Source organism: Callithrix jacchus, chromosome 1, assembly GCF_049354715.1.
Source record: "Callithrix jacchus isolate 240 chromosome 1, calJac240_pri, whole genome shotgun sequence".
Classification (NCBI taxonomy): Eukaryota; Metazoa; Chordata; class Mammalia; order Primates; family Cebidae; genus Callithrix; species Callithrix jacchus.
This window is the reverse complement of record NC_133502.1, coordinates 185,580,782-185,600,179: the sequence shown is the minus strand read 5'-3', so window position 1 is coordinate 185,600,179 and position 19,398 is coordinate 185,580,782. Positions and strand designations below refer to the sequence as shown.

Here is a 19,398-nt window from a genome sequence, read left to right as displayed (position 1 = left end):
CGACGCGCCGAAGTAGCGCGTCATCGCTGCGCGCCTTGTGTCCGTCATCGCTGCGCGCCGCCCCCAGATGTGCGTCATCGCCGCGCGCCGCGCCGCGCCGAGCGGAGCAGAGCGGATCAAGGGGCAGGGGCGGTGCAGATGGCGGCGGCGGCAGCTGCGGCGGTGCAGGGGGGCAGCGACCCCCGGCCTGGACAGGAGTTGTTACTGGCTTGGAATACCGTGAGCACCGGCCTGGTGCCGCCGGCTGCGCTGGGGCTGGTGAGGCCTGGGAAGAGAGCGGCGGCCCCGCGCGGAGTTCCCGGGACCCTACGCGCTTTGGGGCGGCCACCCTCGAGTTCAAACGGCTCTGTTCGTCACCTGCCTCTGTCCTGTCCTGCCACCTTCTTCCACCGTTCCATTTCGTTCGGCTCCGCTGGCAGCCCTTCCCTAGTTTCGGCTAAACACCCGTGCACCGCGGACAAGGGGCATAGGAGTTTGCAGCCTCCCCTCCGCTTCTAACCTTCCCGCCTCTCCCCACCTCTACGTTGTGTTCCCCTCTTCTCATGGTTTTCTGCACTCCAGGTGTCTTCACGGACCAGCGGTGCAGTCCCGCCAAAGGAAGACGAGCTCCGGGCGGCGGTGGAGGTTCTGAGGGGCCACGGCCTGCACTCGGTCCTGGAGGAGTGGTTCGTAGAGGTGCTGCAGAACGATCTGCAGGCCAACATCTCCCCTGAGTTCTGGAATGCCATCTCCCAGCGCGAGAACTCTGCGGATGAGCCCCAGTGCCTTCTGCTGCTCCTTGATGCTTTTGGCCTGCTGGAGAGCCGCCTGGATCCCTACCTGCGGAGCCTAGAGCTGCTGGAGAAATGGACTCGCCTGGGCTTGCTGATGGGCACTGGTGCTCAGGGGCTGCGAGAAAAGGTCCACACTATGTTGCGCGGAGTCTTGTTCTTTAGCACCCCCAGAACCTTCCAAGAAATGATCCAGCGTCTGTATGGGCGCTTCTTGAGAGTCTATATGCAGAGTAAGAGGAAGGGAGAAGGGGGCACAGACCCGGAACTTGAGGGGGAGCTGGACAGCCGGTATGCCCGCCGCCGCTACTACCGACTCCTGCAGAGCCCGCTGTGTGCAGGGTGCGGCAGTGACAAGCAGCAGTGTTGGTGTCGCCAAGCTCTGGAGCAGTTCCACCAGCTCAGCCAGGTCTTGTGAGTACTCTATCCCGATGGCCATGCTCCTGCTCCTTCCGGTTCCCTGCTGCTACCCTGGGTCCAGCGGGCCTCTGCAGAAAGCTGGTGAGCTGTTCTGATAGCCAGGAACATGACACAGAGAGAGTCCCAGGGATTCCTGTGCAGTGTGTCCTGGACGCAGGCGTCTCTCTTCTGTCACTCACATCCAGTTCCATGGGGTCATGCTAAGGCTAAGGGCCCACGTGGCTTGTCTGCAGCAGCAAATTTCTTAGCAATTCCAAACTTCCTGGACTCTGCAGAATTCCACTGTGCTTTTGTCGACCCTGAGGAGGAATGATTCTCACCCTGTGGACATACCTTGCCCTGTCGTTGTGAACAGAAGCTTCCTGCTGCTTCTCTCCAGGGAGATCAGGTCACTGTCAGGACAAGCAGTCCCCTTTCTGGTTCTCTGGAGAGGGTTTTGTTGTTAGAGACAAGTCCTGTTGTAGCCCTGTAGCAATCGTCACACCCTCGGTGGCCATTTGGGGTGACTTTGTCACATTGAACAGAGGCGTAGCAGTGCAGCTCAGTGAGATTCCTCAGTGGACTAAGGAGTGTTCTGTTGCTGACAGGCATCAGGAAGAGTGTGAAGAGCTTCTCTTGGGCTCATCCCAGCAAACCTTTCTCATCCTCGTCTTGAGTCCTTTTGCTTCTTTAGACAAGAGGCCGCACTGAAAGGCACTAATTTGCTCAGATCTGTGTGCCGTGGCATCCATACTTCTGTGGCCAGGGTAGCATTGTAATTGGTGGTTGATCCTAAGAGATAAGGCTTGGGCCCCCAACAGCCACACCTGCTGCCACTTATCACATGGGGAAGGCCAGCTGGGCAGGGACAGCAGAGCCTGGGAGTGCTCCCAAGCTTCTTGAAGCCTTTGGCACAACCACCACCCCCAGCTGAGGACTGTGAGAGTGTATGTGTGCTACATGCATGCTATAGGCAGGGCTGTCCTGGCATGAGGCTGTTCTGGGCTAGAAGGGCCGGTGTGTGCCGTGGGTGCCCATGCCGGGGCTAGAGGGGCCGGTGTGTGCCGTGGGTGCCCATGGCCAGGGCTCTTCTCTAGACACAGGCTCAGTCTGCTGGAGCGGGTCAGTGCCGAGGCTGTGACCGCCACCCTGCACCAGGTGACCCGGGAGAGGATGGAGGACCGATGCCGAGGCGAGTACGAGCGCTCCTTCCTGCGAGAGTTCCACAAGGTGAGGACCCCTCCCTTGAGCTGGGCCCCTCTGGGGGTGCCAGACCTGACACCTGGCTTCAGAAACAGCCAGAGCATGGTGGGCCCAGCCCCAGGCAGTGCCTGGAGCTGCCTTGATGTGGGGTAGAGGCTGGTACTTCTGGTCCCTGGTGACAGTGAAGACACATCTGGGATGTGCTCATCAGGTCTGCACAGAATCCCACAGCCACAAGCAGTACCGGGCCAGGATCCCAAGGGGCTGCTCCAGGCAGGTGTGGCGAGGCCAGGCCTACCAGAGGGGCCAGTGAGTGACCCCTTCTCCTCGCTGCCCTTCTTGAGTGTGGACTTGCATGGCTGGTCCTTCATGGACTGGCCTACAGCCAGCCCGCACCACAGAGGGGAGCCAAACACCCTTGCACGGGGCCTCCAGGTACCTGTGCTGTTGGGGTGTGGTCCGGGGCTCTGCTCTGCACTTCCAGAGCCATGGGGGAGCTGGGCCCAGTCACGTGGGTACTCCCACCCTGGCCCCACTTGACACCTCTCCTCTCCCCAGTGCTGCGGGGTCCACCTACTGAGGTGCAGATTGGCCGAGATGTGGGGCTTTCAAAGAGGGCGGGTGGGCATCTCCACGGTGGTGGGGTAGAGTGGGCAGTACGGTGAAGAGGGTGAACCGTCTGTGTGTCTTGCCACTGGGTAGCCGCCTGTCGGCATGTGCACGCCTGGGCCCCTGTGGCGGAATTGCCGCTCGGGGTTTGTGTTCACTCAGATGCCCTTGTGATGTGCAGTGTCATCTGCATGGGGGTGGCCAGTCACCCGTCCAGTCCCAAGGGCGGGTTTATCTGTTTAAGTGGGGGCAAGTGTGCCTCCCAGGCCCAGCGCACGGGTCATGCATGTCCGTCACATCTCGCGCTAGGGCTGCTGTTGCCACTGATAAGTGTGGGCACTGGTGCGCGTGTGGGCACTGGGCTCTGGCTTCGCAGGAGGACCAAGACGGCCCCTTTGGGCTCCTCCCAGCCTCCGAGTCAGTGTGGGCTCACCACGCCTCCCTGCAGCTCACACTCGTGTTCTCCCGACAGTGGATCGAGCGGGTGGTTGGCTGGCTCGGCAAGGTGTTCCTGCAGGACAGCCCCTCCAGGCCCGCATCTCCCGAGGCGGGCAACACCCTGCGCCGCTGGCGCTGCCATGTGCAGAGGTTCTTCTACCGCATCTATGCCAGCCTGCGCATCGAGGAGCTCTTCAGCATCATCCGAGGTCCACCCACTCTCCCGTCTGGGGTACCCTCCCAGGGCCTTCGCTGTGTCCCTTCTCCTGTCCACGTCTGGGTTCCCTGCACCTTTGCCTGTCGCGCTTGCAGGGCTGGTACCCTTCCCTCTGCAGGCATCCCCGTGTCTGGATCCGGGCAGGTGCGGCAAACACTGGGTGGTGCTCCTAAGTGTCTACTCCTGTGGTCCCTCAGCCTTGGCTCCTGCTGGGGACTGGCCCCTGGCTGTCACTGTGTCCACCCTGTGGCATTCTGGTCAAATGCATCAGCACGCCAAAATGTTGGGGGGACGTCTGGGTCTAGTGGGTAGTCTCCTCGTCCCAGGGCTGGCGAGCCCCCCACATGTGCACGTGTCCGTGTCTGTCCCTGAGGCATGTCCCTCTACTTGTAGACTTCCCAGACTCCCGACCAGCCATCGAGGACCTCAAGTACTGCCTGGAGAGGACAGACCAGAGGCAGCAGCTGCTCGTGTCCCTCAAGGCCGCCCTGGAGACGCGGCTGCTGCATCCAGGTGCTGTGTGCTGGCTGCTGCTGCCCCACTGCTTGGCCCTCAGGGCTCAGACACTACCAGGGGGCTCCTGTCCAGGGAGCTGGGGACCCAGTCTCTAGCCCTGGACTTACAGGTCTAAGGAAGAAATGGGTTGAGAAGCTATTGGTGGGGTGCTTAGGGGATCTGGGGTACCCGTCAGCTTGCTTGTTTCTTTGAAGGGAGTTGGGACTGGCCAGGTGGTCTGGGGTGTTGAGACCTGGTTCTCTCAGAACACACTACCCAGCAGGGAGGGCCTGTGAGCAGGGAGAGGCTGGGACGGGGGTATGGGGGAATGGGGGGATGGGCAGACGAGGGGAGCAGCTTCTGCGGTCATATTGGTCTCCTGGGAAAGGAGGCTGCAGCAGGGATCTGTAGACAACCTGACCGGTGTGGCCAGCAGCCCACTCAGGCGTTGGCCCCTGGGAGGCACTGCATGACCACCGGCATCTCCCCGGCTGTAGGCGTCAACACGTGTGACATCATCACCCTCTACATCTCTGCCATCAAGGCGCTGCGCGTGCTGGATCCCTCCATGGTCATCCTGGAGGTGGCCTGTGAGCCCATCCGCCGCTACCTGAGGTGAGGGCTGCAGCTGGCCCAGGAGCCACGGGGACCCCAGGTGTCCTGCTGAGCTCCCGGTGGTCCTGGGGGCAGCGGAGGGTGTGCTTGGCCCTCAGGATACAAGGTCTCCCCCAGCTGGGCTGAGTGTACGGGCTCAGGCCCAGGGCTCCTTCCTTTACTCTTGCCTGTGCTGGGCACCTGTCCTTGTCACATGGTGTCACCGTCCCCTCTGTGTGCAGCTACCAGAGGCCCCCCTGCAGCCCTTCCGTGGCCTCCCCTTCTTCAGCACAGAGAGAAGCTCATCTGCTCAGCCTTGCCTTGGCGCTGACCAGGCCCCCACGCGCCAACCAGGCAAGGAGAATGGGCTCTCCTTGCCCATTCTCCTTGTCCGTCCCAGCCTTTTCCACGGCAAGGAGCAGGCACTCCCCGGGCTGTTCGGTGGAGAATGTGTTGGAATGAGGGCCTTGCCACAGCTGCCTGGAAATTCCTCGGGAGTCGAAGAGGCCCCGCGGCCCCAGGCCTGAGCAGCAGGAGCCACTGGGACTCCGGCGCCTGTCTGGACTTGTTCGCTGCTTTGTGGCTGTAATGGGCCTGGCTTCTGGGCTGGTTCTTTTTCTAAAGTTTTTCCTATTTTTGAGACAGGCTCTCACTGTGTCGGAGTGCAGTGGCAGAATCAACTCTGCAGCCTTGGGCACCTGCCTGGGCTCAAGCCGTCCTGCCTCAGTGTGCCACAGAGCTGGGCCTGTGGGCACACAGGCTAGCCTTGCCCTCACAGCTCCTGCTTCCCAGGACCTGTAGCGCCGAACCCGAACCTGTAGCGCCGGGTTCGTTCTTCAGGGAGTCTGACAGGCCTGTCTTTAGTGCACAGCTCGTCATCGGTGGCTGTAGAGGCAGGGGTGGTGGTGCTGGCCTAGACGGGGCGGGGCTGGCGTGGGCAGTGGGAGGGGCATGTGGGGTATCCATACCATGGGCCACAGCAGTGCTCATGCCGGCAGGACGCGGGAGGACACGGTGCGGCAGATCGTGGCCGGGCTGACGGGGGACTCGGACGGGACGGGGGACTTGGCCATTGAGCTGTCCAAGACTGACCCAGCAAGCCTGGAGACGGGCCAGGACAGTGAGGATGACTCGGGCGAGCCTGAGGACTGGGTCCCAGACCCCGTGGACGCTGATCCAGGTTAGCTTGCCCCACAGCATCCATTTCGCCAATGGATGGAGGCTTCGGCTAGGCCAGCCACTCTGGGCTCCTCTCTGGCCGCATAGCTTGGTTGTGTCACGTGTGGCCAGTGCCCCAGAGGCTTGAAGGGGTCCAAGGTCAGGGCAGTGCTCCACCCCCGCCGGCCTGGGCAGGCCCAGGGTGGGCTATGTCCCTCTGTGGCTGGTCACTCTAGCCATGGGAGGTGCCCTTCCTTCCGCCCCTTGTGAGCTGTGGGGTGTCCCCTGCCCCGCCATGACATCTGGCAGAGGAGTGAAGGAAAACGTGCATGGCCCCTGCACCCGCTGCTGGTGTGGGCCTCAGAGTCCCGTTAGGTGACAGCTACTGCTCAGGGCCCATCTGTCCCTGGCCGCAGTGTGCGGAGCTCTGAGAGTTGTGGGACCCCTGCCTGGCCCCAGCCCTGGCCCAGATGGTAAGTCTTCACTGTCTTTAGTCTTCCTCAGAGGAAAACCCCAGAACCTGTGGCTTGTACCCTAAGCCTACTTGAGGGTCCGGGGAGGTCCCTGTGAGACGGGAGGGGCTGGGGATCGAAGCTGCTGCCCTAGGATGCGACTCCTGGTCTCCTGGGAGGTGCCGGGCTGCTCCCAGCCTCGAGGGCCTTCAGGAAAAGCCATGCTGGGCTATGCCTCGGGCATGGTGGGATGGGAGGGGGGTGCCCTATCCTTGCCAAGGTGCCTATCAGGTGACACCCCTGCCCCCGCTGTGCCAGGGAAGTCCAGCTCCAAGCGGCGCTCCTCAGACATTATCAGCCTGCTGGTCAGCATCTACGGCAGCAAGGACCTGTTCATCAATGAGTACCGCTCGCTGCTGGCCGACCGCCTACTGCACCAGCTCAGCTTCAGCCCGGAGCGGTGAGGCCAGGGAGGCGCCAGCCGTCTCCAGGGGTGCTGGGGCCCTTGCTGAGCCTGTCAGGACAGGGCCTGGGCCTGGTTGGACTGTGTGCCACCCCCACTCCTGGCTGGGGCTGAGCTGGCCGCCGGGGTGCCACGCAGGCCCCCTGCTCTGCCCGGGAGGTGCACCCATGACTGCTACAGGTGCTGCTTGGGACTGCAGCCCCTGCGACCCCCGCCCAGACACTGGTTCGTCTCTCCAGGGAGATCCGCAACGTAGAACTGCTGAAGCTGCGCTTTGGCGAGGCCCCGATGCACTTCTGCGAGGTCATGCTGAAGGTGGGTCCCGCCTCGCCCACCGCCCGCCACCCCCAGGCCCCCGTGACACCAGCTCCTCCCTCAGGATATGGCGGACTCCCGCCGCATCAATGCCAACATCCGGGAGGAGGACGAGAAGCGGCCGGTGGAGGAGCAGCCGCCATTCGGGGTCTATGCTGTCATCCTGTCCAGTGAGTTCTGGCCGCCCTTCAAGGATGAGAAGCTGGAGGTCCCTGAGGACATCAGGGCAGCCCTGGAGGCTTACTGCAAGAAGTACGAGCAGCTCAAGGTACCTCCAAGCCAGCCACCCCACAGGGCTCTCTGCACCTCACCCTGTGCTGCGGGCTCAGCAGCCTGGTGCCTATGGCCACCCCATTGTCTCCCGAGTGTCTAGGGTTGGTTATGTCTCACAGCCATCCCTGCAGGAGATGGAGTGGGCCCAGTCCACACTCCCTCTGCCTTCCTCACAGTGAGCCTGTGCCCCCTGTGAGCCAGCGTCCCTCGGCCCCACAGGTGCTCGGGTGGGCTGTGCTAGGCCCACATCTCCTGTGCTGCTTCACGGGGACTCCCGTGGCTCCAGCAGGCCGCACCCACTGAGCATTTCCTCCTCTTCTGCCATCTGCCCTCTGCCTCTCAGAACCAGGACTTGGGGTGCCTTGTGTCACTGCAGGTGAGGGCCAGGGAGCCAGGGCCACCCTCTGCCCAGGGCAGCGCTCCCAAGCGCACCTGACCCTGGGGCCCCAGCCCTGCCCCTGTTTCTAGATATTTCCCGGAGAACTGCATTTGCAGGTTCCCATGGTGCTTGAGGACCAGGGCTGTGGGACTGTGGTGGGAGTCGGGGGGAAGCAGACGTGGGGACTGGAGGAGCGAGCCCTGGCCTGGAGGTGCTGGCAAGTGGGGCCAGCGTGCCCAGAGTGGTGGTATCGGCCGTATTTGGCTCACGTCTCCTGGCAGCACCACCAATCCCAGCAGTCCCAGAACAGGTATCCAGGGCCCTGGGTATGGGACCACGCTTGGAGGTTTTTTCCCTGAGCTCATGTTCAGGTGAGATGTTTTGGGTCGAGGGAAGAGGTTAGGACCCCTGTGCAGCCAGGTCCCAGGGCTTTCAGTCTGGTGTGTGGGGCCCGTGAGGCCTCCGGTGTGCCCAGCGAATGCTCAGGCCTGGGGGGAGCTGAGCACCCCAGCAGGGGACACGTGAGGAGAGGGTCCTGGGGCAAAGCTGGTTTCCAGGCTGCAGACCCCAACCCCAGGAGGGAGATGGGCCAGCCGCAGCCTGGGCCAAGGCCGGCAGGTGGGGCTGAGTTCAAAGGAGGGTCCCCAGCTTCTCCAGGCCTGCTGTGACAGACGCTGGGTCTAGATGTGTTTCCTTTTTTTATCTGCCAAGTGAGAGGGCCTTGCTGTGTTGACAGACTAAGGAAGCTTATTCCTAGGGGAGGGCAAGGTGATGAGTCCACTTTAGAAACTAAGGGGGAAGTTGCAGAGACAGACAAGGGGAGGGCCAGGTAGAGGCACCCGGGGCAGGAGGCGGAGGTTGGGCCAGGCTGCTGATCTTGGTGGCGAGTGCCTGCTGCCTCCCTCCAGGCCTCAGCTTGGCTCTGGAAGAGTCCAGGTATCCCCCGCAGCTTGCCTGCCCCGGTGGAAAGGAGGGCCCTGGCCATCCCCCCACCTCCAGCTCCAGCCTGTGTCTCCAGAGTCTGCGGGCACCGAGCCTCCCCCGCCCCCTGCCCCCCGCCCTGCCATGTTCTGGTACAAGTCATTGGTGTGGCCGGGCTCCATGCACAGTCCCTCTCCCACTGACCCTCTGGCTGCCTCAGGCTCTCCAGTGCTGTTTCTGGGCGAGGCTCCCCTGGCCTCCCTCCAGGGTCCCCCTGGGATCCCAAGTGTGGCTCAGCCACTTCCCATTCCTCGGGCCTGACGTCCTGGGGCAGCCATACTCCAGTGCCCTTTGTCTTCACTTCACGGGATACAGGATGGCTCAGGAAGGTGCCGGGCTGTGCTGAGAGGTCCCACTAGCAGAGCTCCTGGCCTAGGGGCCTCGCTGGGCACATGGCTGGCATGCAGCCCTTTGCATCTGTACCTTAGGCACTTTGCTGGGCATGTGCTGGCATGTAGCCCTCAGCATCTGCACCTGAGCTCACTGGGCACATGGCTGGCATGCAGCCCTCAGCATCTGCACCTGAGCTTGTTGCTCCTGAGCCCTTCTTCCATTCTGGTGCAGGCTGATGAGTGGTGTTCGTGGAGGTCACGGCCCTGGAGCCAGAGCCAGGACCAAGGCCAACCACTGACTCCACCTCTATCTTCTGTCCGTAAAGTGGGGTTCGTTTCCTTTAAGAGCTGCCAGATTGGCCTGGCGGGGTGGCTCACGCCTGTAATCCCAGCACTTTGGGAGGCCAAGGCGGGTGGATCACGAGGTCAAGAGATCGAGACAATCCTGGTCAACATGGTGAAACCCCGTCTCTACTAAAAATACAAAAAATTAGCTGGGCATGGTGGCGCGTGCCTGTAATCCCAGCTACTTGAGAGGCTGAGGCAGGAGAATTGCCTGAACCCAGGAGGCGGAGGTTGCAGTGAGCCAAGATCGCACCATTGCACTCCAGCCTGGGTAACAAGAGCGAAACTCCGTCTCAAAAAAAAAAAAAGAGTTGCCAGATCCTGGAAGGGCTTAGGAGCCTGTGGCCCACAGAGCAGGCGTGTCAGTGCCCTGGTGCCACCAGAACAAAGTGCCACAAACCAAGGGGCTTAAAAGACCAGAAATGTATCATCTTATAGAGGTCAGGGTGAGCAGGGCCCTCTGGAGGCCCTAGGGGAAGGCTGCTTCCTTGCCTCTACCAGCTCTCTGGGGGCTGCAGGAGCTCCGGGGCTTGTGGATGGCTCGGTCCAGTCTCTGCTGCGTCGCCCGGAGTGTTCCCCTGTTCTGTTTGTATCCCCCTCTTGGACACTCACTCTACTCCAGGGTGACTTCATCTTAATTATATCTTTAATGACCATATTTTCAAATAAGATCACATCCGGGGTTCAGGGAGTTAGCAGTTCATGTGTCTTTTTTGGAGGGGCACATAACAACAATCTGCCCCATGGTGGGCCCTCCCACATGCAAGTTACAATTATACCCAGTATTCCCAAAAGTCCTCACCATTTCAGCCTCAAGTCCAAGTCCAAAATCTCATCTAAATACCATCCACACGAAGTCCCACATCTCAGCATGTAAATAGCAACTAAATGAGGTCCAGGTGAGACTTGGGGTGTGTCCGTTCCTTTCCAGCTTGGATGCTGTGAAATCAGGCAGCAGATGCTCTCTTTCAAAAATTCAACGGTAAGACAAGCATAGAATGTCTCTTCCCACCCCAATAGGGAAAACTGGAAGGAAACAGGGTGGCAGGTCACCCCAAGTCCAAACCCAGCAGCCAAATTCAATTTGATGCCACGGCCTGCGAATCCTGGGCTCAGTGCTCCACCCTTGGCCTGCGGGGTCAGCCCCACCCCGTCAGCCTTGGCCTCTGCGTCGGCGGCTCTGCTCTTGGAGCCTGCCTGCCTCTCAGTCCAGCCTGGCAGCATTTCTGCTGGTAAAGTTCTCACAAACCTCGTTGGTTTCTCTCTTGTGCAGTTCACCAGTGTCCAGGCCCCCTGCGGCCCTTACCTGGAGCCCCACCTGCCCGTCTCCTGCTGAGACGGTTGGATGTGCAAATCACACCTCATCTCTTGCAAATCCTGGTCCAGCCACAGCTTTAGCTGTGTCTCAGAGCTGCCTGGATCATCAGAGCATTTTTCAAATCTCCAAGGGCTGGTGCCTTTTTGCTTAATGTTTCCGTCCTCACTGATTTTTCCCTCTTGCATTCTGCTATTAAGTGGCAAGGAGAAGCCAGGCCTCACCTTCCACGCTGCCTGTAAATCTCAGCTGAGCCTTCAGGCTCATCAACTGCAGCCCCACTTTCCATCCAGCAGCAGAGCACCAGCCCGCCAGGCTCTCTGCTGCCTCCTCCGGCCACAGCAGCGCGCTCACTCTGCCCTAGACCTTACTAGAAGCACCTGTTAGGGGGTCCATTCCTGGTGTCACGTTTCAGCAGCGCCCTTCCTGGTAGCAAAATCTGTTTATTTCTTGTGGCTGCTGTAGCAAAGTGTCACAAACTGGGTGGCTTTAAAAAAACAGAAATAAACTGCCTTGGTTCTGGAGGCTGGAAGTCAAGATTAAGGTATTGGCAGGGCCCTACTCCCCCAGAAACCTCTTAAGAGATTGTTGCCCTCCAGCTTCTGGCTTTTGCCACAGCCCTTGGTGTTTTCTGGCTTGTGGCCGCGTGGCTCGTCGGCCTCTGTCCTCATGTGACCCCTCCCGCCGCCCGTGTCTTCCGTCATCCATCCTTTCCTTAGAAGGACTCCAGTCAAGCCGGGCATGGTGGTTCAAGGCTGTAATCCCAGCACTTTGGGAGGCCGAGGTGGGTGGATCACGAGGTCAAGAAATTGAGACCATCCTGGTCAACATGGTGAAACCCCATCTCTACTAAAAATACAAAAAATTAGCTGGGCATGGTGGCGCATGCTTGTAACCCCAGCTACTCAGGAGGCTGAGGCAGGAGAATTGCCTGAACCCAGGAGGCGGAGGTCGCGGTGAGCCGAGATCGCGCCATTGCACTCCAGCCTGGGTAACGATCGAAACTCCGTCTCAAAAAAAAAAAAAAAAAAAAAAAAAGGACGCCAGTCAGTTGGATTAGGCTGCACCCACGCCAGTGTGACCTTGTCCACTGTTTGCCAGTGCAGCCACGTTTCCAAGCACGGGGGGGTTAGGATGCACAAAAAGCTTTTCCGGGACACATCTTGTGACACTGGCCCCGTTGCTGTTTTGTGGTAGCTGAGCAGGTGGGGCCCACCCAGTCCTGTGCTCCCGCTGCTCACCTGTCTGCCGGGGGCAGGGTGGGGCAGGCAGCTCTGAGAGCCCTTCGTCACCCGGTTCCACATGGCAGAGCCCATGAGCCTCGGCCCCCTGCAGCCGAGCCACCCACACTGACCCCAGCCCTCCTTAGGCCATGCGGACCCTCAGCTGGAAGCACACTCTGGGCCTGGTGACCATGGACGTGGAGCTGGCTGACCGTACACTGTCTGTGGCAGTCACCCCGGTACAGGCGGTGGTTCTGCTGTACTTTCAGGACCAAGGTGAGTCCACCGGCCCCCAGCTGGTCTGCTCTGGCCCCACGGCCCTGCCATGGGTGAGGGGTTGCTCCCCAGTGAGGGTGTGGTTTGGGGCAGCCAAGCCAGCAGGCAGCACCCTTACTTTTCCCACGGGCAAGGTGGGGGGGGTCTGGGCCTCCGACCTCTGGGCTGACAGGAGGCAGGGGAGGGGCAGCCCATCTGCAGGCTGCCCAGGGTCTTGGTCACTCTTCATGCAGCCAGCTGGACCCTTGAGGAGCTGAGCAAGGCGGTGAAGATGCCCGTGGCACTGCTGCGGCGGAGGATGTCTGTGTGGCTACAGCAGGGTGTGCTGCGAGAGGAGCCCCCTGGCACCTTCTCTGTCATCGAGGAGGAGCGGCCTCAGGACCGGGACAGCATGGTCCTCATCGACAGTGATGACGAGAGCGACTCGGGCATGGCCTCCCAGGCAGACCAGAAGGAGGAGGAGCTGCTGGTGCGCGTGCGGGGCCCATGGGTGGGGTGGTGGGGGTGCGGCGGGGTGGGGTGAAGGCCTGCTTGTGCCTAGCAGCAGCCCCAGTGGGCACCTGACGGGGGCTGGCCGGTGTGTGCAGCTCTTCTGGACCTACATCCAGGCCATGCTGACCAACCTGGAGAGCCTCTCGCTGGAACGCATCTACAACATGCTGCGCATGTTTGTGGTGACCGGGCCTGCGCTGGCTGAGATCGACCTGCAGGAGCTGCAGGGCTACCTGCAGAAGAAGGTGCGGGACCAGCAGCTCGTCTACTCGGCCGGCGTCTACCGCCTGCCCAAGAACTGCGGCTGACGCGCCTGCCCACCTGCCCATCCATCCGCCGCCCAGCCCTGCCCTGCAGGTGCTCTCCTCCTGTGCCAGCCCCCACCCACGTGTGTCCCAGAAGGCACCGCACAGGGGCACCCCATCCTCACCCCACAGTGTGCAGATTAAAGCAGTAAGGTCATCCTTTCCTGTCCTGGTGGCTTTGTGGGGCTCTTGGGGTCTCCCGCTAGCCTGGGCCTTTCTACCTCAGCCTGGCAGGGTCTGCTCCCCGGCAGCAAGTGAGGGGCCCACCCAGGCCTGCACATCTGCAGCAGGAATGTGGCCTCCTGAGAGTATCCTAGGCTACCCCCGGCTCAGGCAGGAAGCGGTGCATGAAGGCTCACGTCACGCCTGGGCCACAGCTCAGGCAGCCACGTCCTACCCAGGGCTTGGTGCCACTTGCCGGACCTCCAGCTCCACCCTGCGCCCGTGGCCTTTGGAAGGAGTCCTGGGGTTGCCCTCTGCTCAGCTGGTGCCCACTCACGTGCCAGGCTGTGAGGCTGGGGGTATGGGGAGAGGCTGGGGTGTGGGGCGAGGCTGGGGGTCTGGGGCTTGGCTGGGGTGTTGTGTGGGTTCTGTTGGAACTGCTGGGCTTGTGGATGACCCCTTGGCCAGCGTTCCTCCTCTCCGGCAGCAAGGCTCTGCTCCAGGGCCTGCCCTGCTGGCTGGGTATTTGTCCCCTGCTCCACACTCGGGCAGGGTGGCCGCAGCACTCAGGCTCACAAGTGTGCCTCGGAAGGCAGATCACCCACCCCTGTGATCCCCACACGTGCTACCATGCATGAGCAGGCTGCCCAGGTCCCATCCAAGAGGCTGCACTGGGAGAGGGAGATGCCATCAGGCTGAGCGAGGGCCCTAGGGTCTAGCTCTGGGCTCTTCTGCTGCTAAAGCCCGGGCCTCTGTCCTAGAGGGGCTGTTCCCAGGCCAGCCACATTCCACCCCACGGCACCATCCTTGCAGGGGATAAAGGCGGTATAAAACTGGTGCCTCAAGTCCCACTCCTGCTGCAGCACCTTCCCAGGCTGTGAGCTGCACCTGGTTTCACCTTCCCCCTGCTGTCCCTAGATGCCCTTGCTGGTGCCTACATGTCCACTGTCCTGGGTTCCTTTAGGCACTGCCCAGAGCCCTCCCCAACTCTCCAGCTCTGGCCTGTTTGAGCCATTCGGCTCCATTTCTGCACCCTCCTTGCTCTAAAGAACTCTGCCTCAGGGCTTGAAGGAGGAAGTGACCAGCATTAGGCAGGCGCTAGATGCACAGTCCCTGACCGTCGGCCCCTGACCATCAGGCCCTGACTTGACCATCCGGCCCCTGAGCGTCGGCCCCTGACCCTCAGCCCCTGACCCTCAGCTCCTGACCCTCAGCCCCTGACCGTCAGGCCCTGACTCTCGGCCCCTGTCAGTCCCTAACCCTCAGCCTCTGACCCTCAGCCCCTGTCAGCCCCTGACCCTCAGCCTCTGACCATCAGGCCCCTAAGTGTCGGCCCCATCAGATCCCTGAGCATCGGCCCCTGAGCTTTGGCCCCTGACCGTTGGCCTCCGACTGTCAGCTTCTGACCATCAGGCCTCTGCCCTGCCAAGGAGGGCTGGTTCTGCTGGTGCGGTACCTCCCCTCTCTCCCTGGTCCCTACTACCAAGGTGCTCCACTTCATTCCTAGGCTGTCTCACAAAAAGAGGGGCCCTTTCTCCTGAATTGTTATGGGGGGCCCACTTCTCTAACCCCCACTGTCCCATCAGGCGATGGCCTGGCTTGGATCCCACTGTCCATGGCTAGCACGTGGCCCCAGGCTGGGTGTGCCAGTGTCCTACCCAGGATATAAACCTGCTGGGCTGGCCTGTTGGGTGTCACTGCCAGCTTGGCTCAGACACACCTTTGTTCTGTGTCTTGTGGATTCCATCTCTGGATGTGTCCTGAAGACAAGGGCGATGGGGACACCTCAGGTCACAGCGTCACTCAGCAAGTCAGAAGTTAGAGGACCCCAGCAGGAGGGCGCCTGACAACAGGTGAGTGGGTCCCTGGTGACCAGGGCCACTGGGGGCAAGCTGTGCCCCCCTGCCACCTATGCCCTATGGGTCCTAAGCTGGCAGGAGGCCCAGCCTCAGTTGGTTGTGGGGCAGGTGTTTCCTTCTGCTGCCTGGCGGTTTGTTTGGCAGGTCCTGAGGAGGGAAGGCTGGGAGGGCAGGGGCCTCTCCCAGCCTGGAACAGTAGGTTCAGGGAGGAGGCTGAGCTTAACCTTGGCCATGCCAGCCTGCAGTCCACTTCCTTGGGCAATGCTTGCCTGTTCTGCAGAGGGAACAATTTCAGTGACACCTTTAGTCTAGAGCCTTGTATGGGGGACACTGCGGGAAGCATGGCTTGGGGTCCTGCTCAGACAGTGGTAGCCAGGGTCCCCCAGACCTTTCCAAGTTGATGGGGGAACCCCTTGGGTGCCAGCAGCCCTTCTGACCAGAGCTTTGCCAGGAGCATGAGCCAGACCCTCCCAGAAGCAGTGGGGAGGGAGGCTGGGTGTAGGCCCATCCCCTGAGCCCTCCTTGGTCCCGTCCTGCCCTGGCCCTGGAGGAAGGTGACCTGCAGCCAGCTGGAGCCCAGCCCCACACTGAGCTGCGGAAACCCTTAAGCTGGGAGGGAGCTGAGGCTGAGGCTACCTGCTGCCAGCCCCCCAAGGTTGCCAGGTCACTGCACCCACACAGGGCCTGCAGTGCTGCCCTATCCGTTTTACTGTGAGGGACTGCCCCTCAGGCCAGGCCAGCTCCACTGCTGCCTCTGCCTCAGAGCTGGCCCAAGCTGGCCGGGCTCTCCAGCACCTGTCCACCCTATCTGTCCCATTCCCAGGGCAGGCTGTCCATGGCTCCCAGAATCTCAGTGCCCAGGGGCAACTGAAACATTGGCTTCAGGCACCATGAGGCCTTGCCCCCCTCACAGTCCCACTGTGAGGTCAGCACCTTCCAACAGTTCCGTCAGAGGTGGGCAGTGCGGCCAGGGCTGGACATGGCCCCTGGTCTCTGGCCTCAGTCCTGCCTGTGTGGCAGCCCCCTGGGCCTCACATGCTTCTCCCTTCTACTCATCCCTGCTGCAGGTACCACCTCCTGCCCCCGAACCCTGCATCCAGCCAGGGTTTCTCTTTCCCAGGCAAGGCAGGAGCACTGGTGTCCTTCTGGGGGCTACCAGGGCAGGGGCAGACCTGGAGTCCCTCCACAGGCAGGTGACCGGCCACACGGCCATATGGCCCTGTCTCTGCAGCTGGAACCTACTGTGAATGCAGCCTTGGCCTCAGCCGAGAGGCCCTCATCGCCCTCCTTGTGGTGCTGGCGGGCATCGGTGCCAGCTGCTTCTGCGCCCTCGTCATCGTGGCAATTGGCGTCTTGCGGGCCAAGGGGTGCGTGAACCCCGGGGCCAGGAGTGGGTGGGAACGAGGCCAGGCTTTTCACCTGGGCCCTTGGTCTTGCAGGAGGGGCCTCTGCCCCCTGGGTGGGATGTCACCTAGGGTAGAAATGGTGTTTCCTAGGTGTGGGGAGGTCCGGGGCCCAGCACTCTTCCAGGACTCATATTGACTTTCATCCCCTCAGTGAAACATGCCCGAGACTAGTGAACAACAGGTGAGCACTGGGGAGGCCCTGGGGGGCATGCACTGTCCCAGGGGAGGAACTTGTGGGGGCACACTGTCACAGGGGAGGCCTGGGGAGGTGCTGTCTTAGCGGAGGCCTTCAAGGGGGGGTGCTGTTCCAGGGAGGCCCCGTGGGGGGGGGCTGTCCCAGGGGAGGTCCTTGAGGGGCCGCGCTGTCCCAGCGACAGGGGGGTCACTGTTCCAGGGGAGGCCCTCGAGGGGGGCGCTGTAGGGGAGGCCCTGTGGGTGGGGGTGGTGCTGTCCCAGGAGAGGCCTTGGGGGAGCACAGTTCCACATGCTGGCCTGCTCCGGGGGGTGGTTAGAGCCCCACCAGCCTGTGCTGACCCGGGCCCTGTCATGCAGGTTGGTGGAGAATTTTGGAGTCCAGGAAGACCGCATGGACCTGCATCCAGTATATGTGGAGTCCCAGCTCTTGGACGCTGACCTGGAGGTCTCCGTGATGCCCCCACTGGAGGATGAGAGTTTCGTGGCCATCCCCATGGAGGCTACCCCAGAGGAGCCACCCCCACCCCCACCCCTACCACCTGAGTAGGGCTGAGGAAGCCGGTGGGGAGAGGAAATAAACCGTATTTAGAGGTTGTGCACTGTCCTCCCTGCAGACTCTCACACCCCTCAAGGCTGCATTGTTGGGCGTGCACTCGCCTATGGGTCTCATCAAAGCGGGCACCCAGGCCCACACCGGGTTCCGCGTTCTCTGCCCCAGGGCAGTAAACCACACCCCTAATGTGTTTCTACCTTCTCTGCCACAGCTGGTCAGCCCAGCTCCTCCCTGAACCTCGTGCTTTTGAAAGCTCCTAGAACAGGACCTGCAGGTGGTACCTGCAGCAGGGATGAGCAGAAGGGAAAAGCATGTGAGACCCAGGCTGCAACTGGCAGCTCCGGAGGCAGCTGGGTTTAACAGGACTTGGGCTGATGCCCCTCCCCCACTCCACTGGCAGCACCCCAGACGGTCCAGAAAAGTCCTGAGGGGGAAGGGTGGAGCTGGCATCCTCTCCTGCCTGGGTGTGCTGTCTCCCTACACCACAAGGCCCATGTTCAGTTCAGGCCTCATCCACCACGGGAACGGACCGTCCCTGCGTGAAGCCACTCAGCACGTGCACACTGGGCTCACTTTGCTGATCCTGAGGGGGGCCAAGGCCAGTGAGGAGCAGGACCTCTGGGCTGCGTTGCGTATGGGCGCCGGTCGCAGCCGTGAGGTCGGCGGGGGCAGGTGGGCGGCGTCCTACTGCTCAGGGCTCGGCGGGCGCCTGGTGGTGAACCAGTCGGGGTGAGGTGGTCCCGATAGTGCTGTGGCCGGCGCTGTGCCCAGAGCAGTCTGGAGCTCCGGGACAGGTGGCCGGCGGTGCCGGGCGTTGGCCGTTTGCCCCGCCCCAAGCGTGGATCCAGCTGTGGGACAGGAACTGCCTGCACTCGCGCCAGAGAACATTTGTGCAGGCGCCGCAGGAACGCGCTTAGTGGACTATAGGCTCCGGGGACGCACAGGCAGCGGGCCGCCCACACAGGTACTGGGGGCTGCCCCTATGCGGAGTTCCTCCTGGTCGCGGCCTTGGCCGCAGACGCCAACGCTGCTGCCGCTGCTGCTGCTGCTGCCGCCGCTGTCGCCTTGGCCTGTCTGGGCACAGGTGTCGGCCACGGCCTCGCCCTCGGGGTCCCCAGGCGCCCGGGACTGCCCCGAGGAGTGCACGTGCGAGCCCGGCGGCCTGGCCACCTGCTCTGCACTCGCGCTTCCGGCCGTGCCCGCGGGCCTGAGCCTGCGCCTCCGCGAGCTGCTGCTGGACCACAACCACCTCCGCGCGCTGCCGCCCGGTGCCTTCGCGGGAGCGGGCGCACTGCAGCTTCTGGACCTGAGCGAGAACGGGCTCCACTCAGTGCACGTGCGAGCCTTCTGGGGCCTGGGCGCGCTACAGCTGCTGGACCTGAGCGCCAACCAGCTGGAAGCGCTGGCACCCGGGACCTTCGCGCCGCTGCGCGCGCTGCGCACCCTCTCTCTGGCTGGCAACCGGCTGGCTCGCCTGGAGCCCGCGGCGCTGGGCGCGCTCCCGCTGCTGCGCTCACTCAGCCTGCAGGACAACGCGCTGGCGGCACTCGCGCCGGGGCTGCTGGCCCGCCTGCCCGCCCTGGACGCGCTGCACCTGCACGGCAACCCCTGGGCCTGCAGCTGCGCGCTGCGCCCACTGTGCGCCTGGCTGCGCCGGCACCCGCTGTCCACGTCAGGTGAGCTGTCCCGGACGCGGGGCGGGGTCTGCGGGGCGGGGCGGCCGCCGCCGCCTGACGCCGCGTCTGTGTCCGTGTCCCGCAGAGGCCGAGGCGGCGCTCTGCGTGTGGCCGGGACGCCTGACACTCAGCCCGCTGACTGCCTTCCCCGACGCCGCCTTCCGCCACTGCGCGCAGCCGCTAGCCCTGCGGGACCTGGCCGTGGTCTACGCGCTCGGGCCGGCCTCCTTCCTCGTCAGCGTGGCCGCCTGCCTGGCGCTGGGATCCGTGCTCACCGCCTGCAGCGCGCGCCGCCGCCGCCGCACCGCCGCCCTCCGCCGGCCAAGGAGACCGCGGGACCCGGACTCCGATCCCGACCCCCACTGCTCGGTCTCGCCCGCGGGCCCGGGGATCCCCGCGGCAGCCGCCCAAGCCTGAGCAGCCGCGGCCGCCTGGGATTCTGGAAGCTTCTTCCCCAACGCCTTTGCCCTCCCTTTACTCTCTGTCGGCGTCAACAAGCGACACAGACCGAAA

General features: G+C 62.6%; 3 protein-coding genes and 1 long non-coding RNA gene across 4 annotated transcripts; 3 read left to right on the top strand and 1 right to left on the bottom strand.

Annotated features, from left to right (window-relative positions):
* Window positions 1–73: 73 nt before the first annotated feature.
* On the top strand, window positions 74–13,193 carry ANAPC2 (anaphase promoting complex subunit 2). Its single transcript, XM_035264117.2, has 13 exons — window positions 74–258; window positions 562–1,184; window positions 2,267–2,399; window positions 3,454–3,628; window positions 4,030–4,149; window positions 4,629–4,746; window positions 5,724–5,905; window positions 6,654–6,795; window positions 7,038–7,113; window positions 7,178–7,381; window positions 12,108–12,237; window positions 12,471–12,706; window positions 12,825–13,193. Exons 1-13 carry the CDS (start codon window positions 139–141, stop codon window positions 13,035–13,037), a joined length of 2,472 nt encoding a protein of 823 aa, XP_035120008.1. The 5' UTR covers window positions 74–138; the 3' UTR covers window positions 13,038–13,193.
* On the bottom strand, window positions 10,052–15,924 carry LOC118145601 (uncharacterized). Its single transcript, XR_004730878.3, has 2 exons — window positions 13,160–15,924; window positions 10,052–12,962 (listed from the first exon to the last, which is right to left on the bottom strand). It is a non-coding gene; the product is annotated as an uncharacterized LOC118145601 (long non-coding RNA).
* Window positions 15,925–16,005: 81 nt separating this feature from the next.
* Window positions 16,006–17,249, top strand: TMEM210 (transmembrane protein 210). The gene is made up of 4 exons (XM_009005985.5): window positions 16,006–16,122; window positions 16,287–16,422; window positions 16,613–16,642; window positions 17,014–17,249. The coding sequence occupies exons 1-4, from the start codon at window positions 16,035–16,037 to the stop codon at window positions 17,201–17,203; spliced, it is 444 nt and encodes a 147-aa protein (XP_009004233.1). The 5' UTR covers window positions 16,006–16,034; the 3' UTR covers window positions 17,204–17,249.
* An 875-nt stretch (window positions 17,250–18,124) lies between these two features.
* Window positions 18,125–19,398, top strand: LRRC26 (leucine rich repeat containing 26). Its single transcript, XM_009005980.4, has 2 exons — window positions 18,125–18,885; window positions 18,971–19,398. The coding sequence occupies exons 1-2, from the start codon at window positions 18,192–18,194 to the stop codon at window positions 19,300–19,302; spliced, it is 1,026 nt and encodes a 341-aa protein (XP_009004228.1). The 5' UTR covers window positions 18,125–18,191; the 3' UTR covers window positions 19,303–19,398.

Excerpts from the sequence above, each read along its gene's own strand:
- LRRC26 (XM_009005980.4), top strand. The coding sequence starts at position 18,192 with ATGCGGAGTTCCTCCTGGTCGCGGCCTTGGCCGCAGACGCCAACGCTG. Across the intron at positions 18,886-18,970 it reads GCACCCGCTGTCCACGTCAG|AGGCCGAGGCGGCGCTCTGC; the intron begins GTGAGCTGTCCC and ends CGTGTCCCGCAG.
- ANAPC2 (XM_035264117.2), top strand. The coding sequence starts at position 139 with ATGGCGGCGGCGGCAGCTGCGGCGGTGCAGGGGGGCAGCGACCCCCGG. Across the intron at positions 4,747-5,723 it reads CCCATCCGCCGCTACCTGAG|GACGCGGGAGGACACGGTGC; the intron begins GTGAGGGCTGCA and ends TCATGCCGGCAG. Across the intron at positions 12,707-12,824 it reads AGAAGGAGGAGGAGCTGCTG|CTCTTCTGGACCTACATCCA; the intron begins GTGCGCGTGCGG and ends CGGTGTGTGCAG.
- TMEM210 (XM_009005985.5), top strand. The coding sequence starts at position 16,035 with ATGGCCCCTGGTCTCTGGCCTCAGTCCTGCCTGTGTGGCAGCCCCCTG. Across the intron at positions 16,123-16,286 it reads TCTACTCATCCCTGCTGCAG|CTGGAACCTACTGTGAATGC; the intron begins GTACCACCTCCT and ends CTGTCTCTGCAG. Across the intron at positions 16,643-17,013 it reads CCGAGACTAGTGAACAACAG|GTTGGTGGAGAATTTTGGAG; the intron begins GTGAGCACTGGG and ends CCTGTCATGCAG.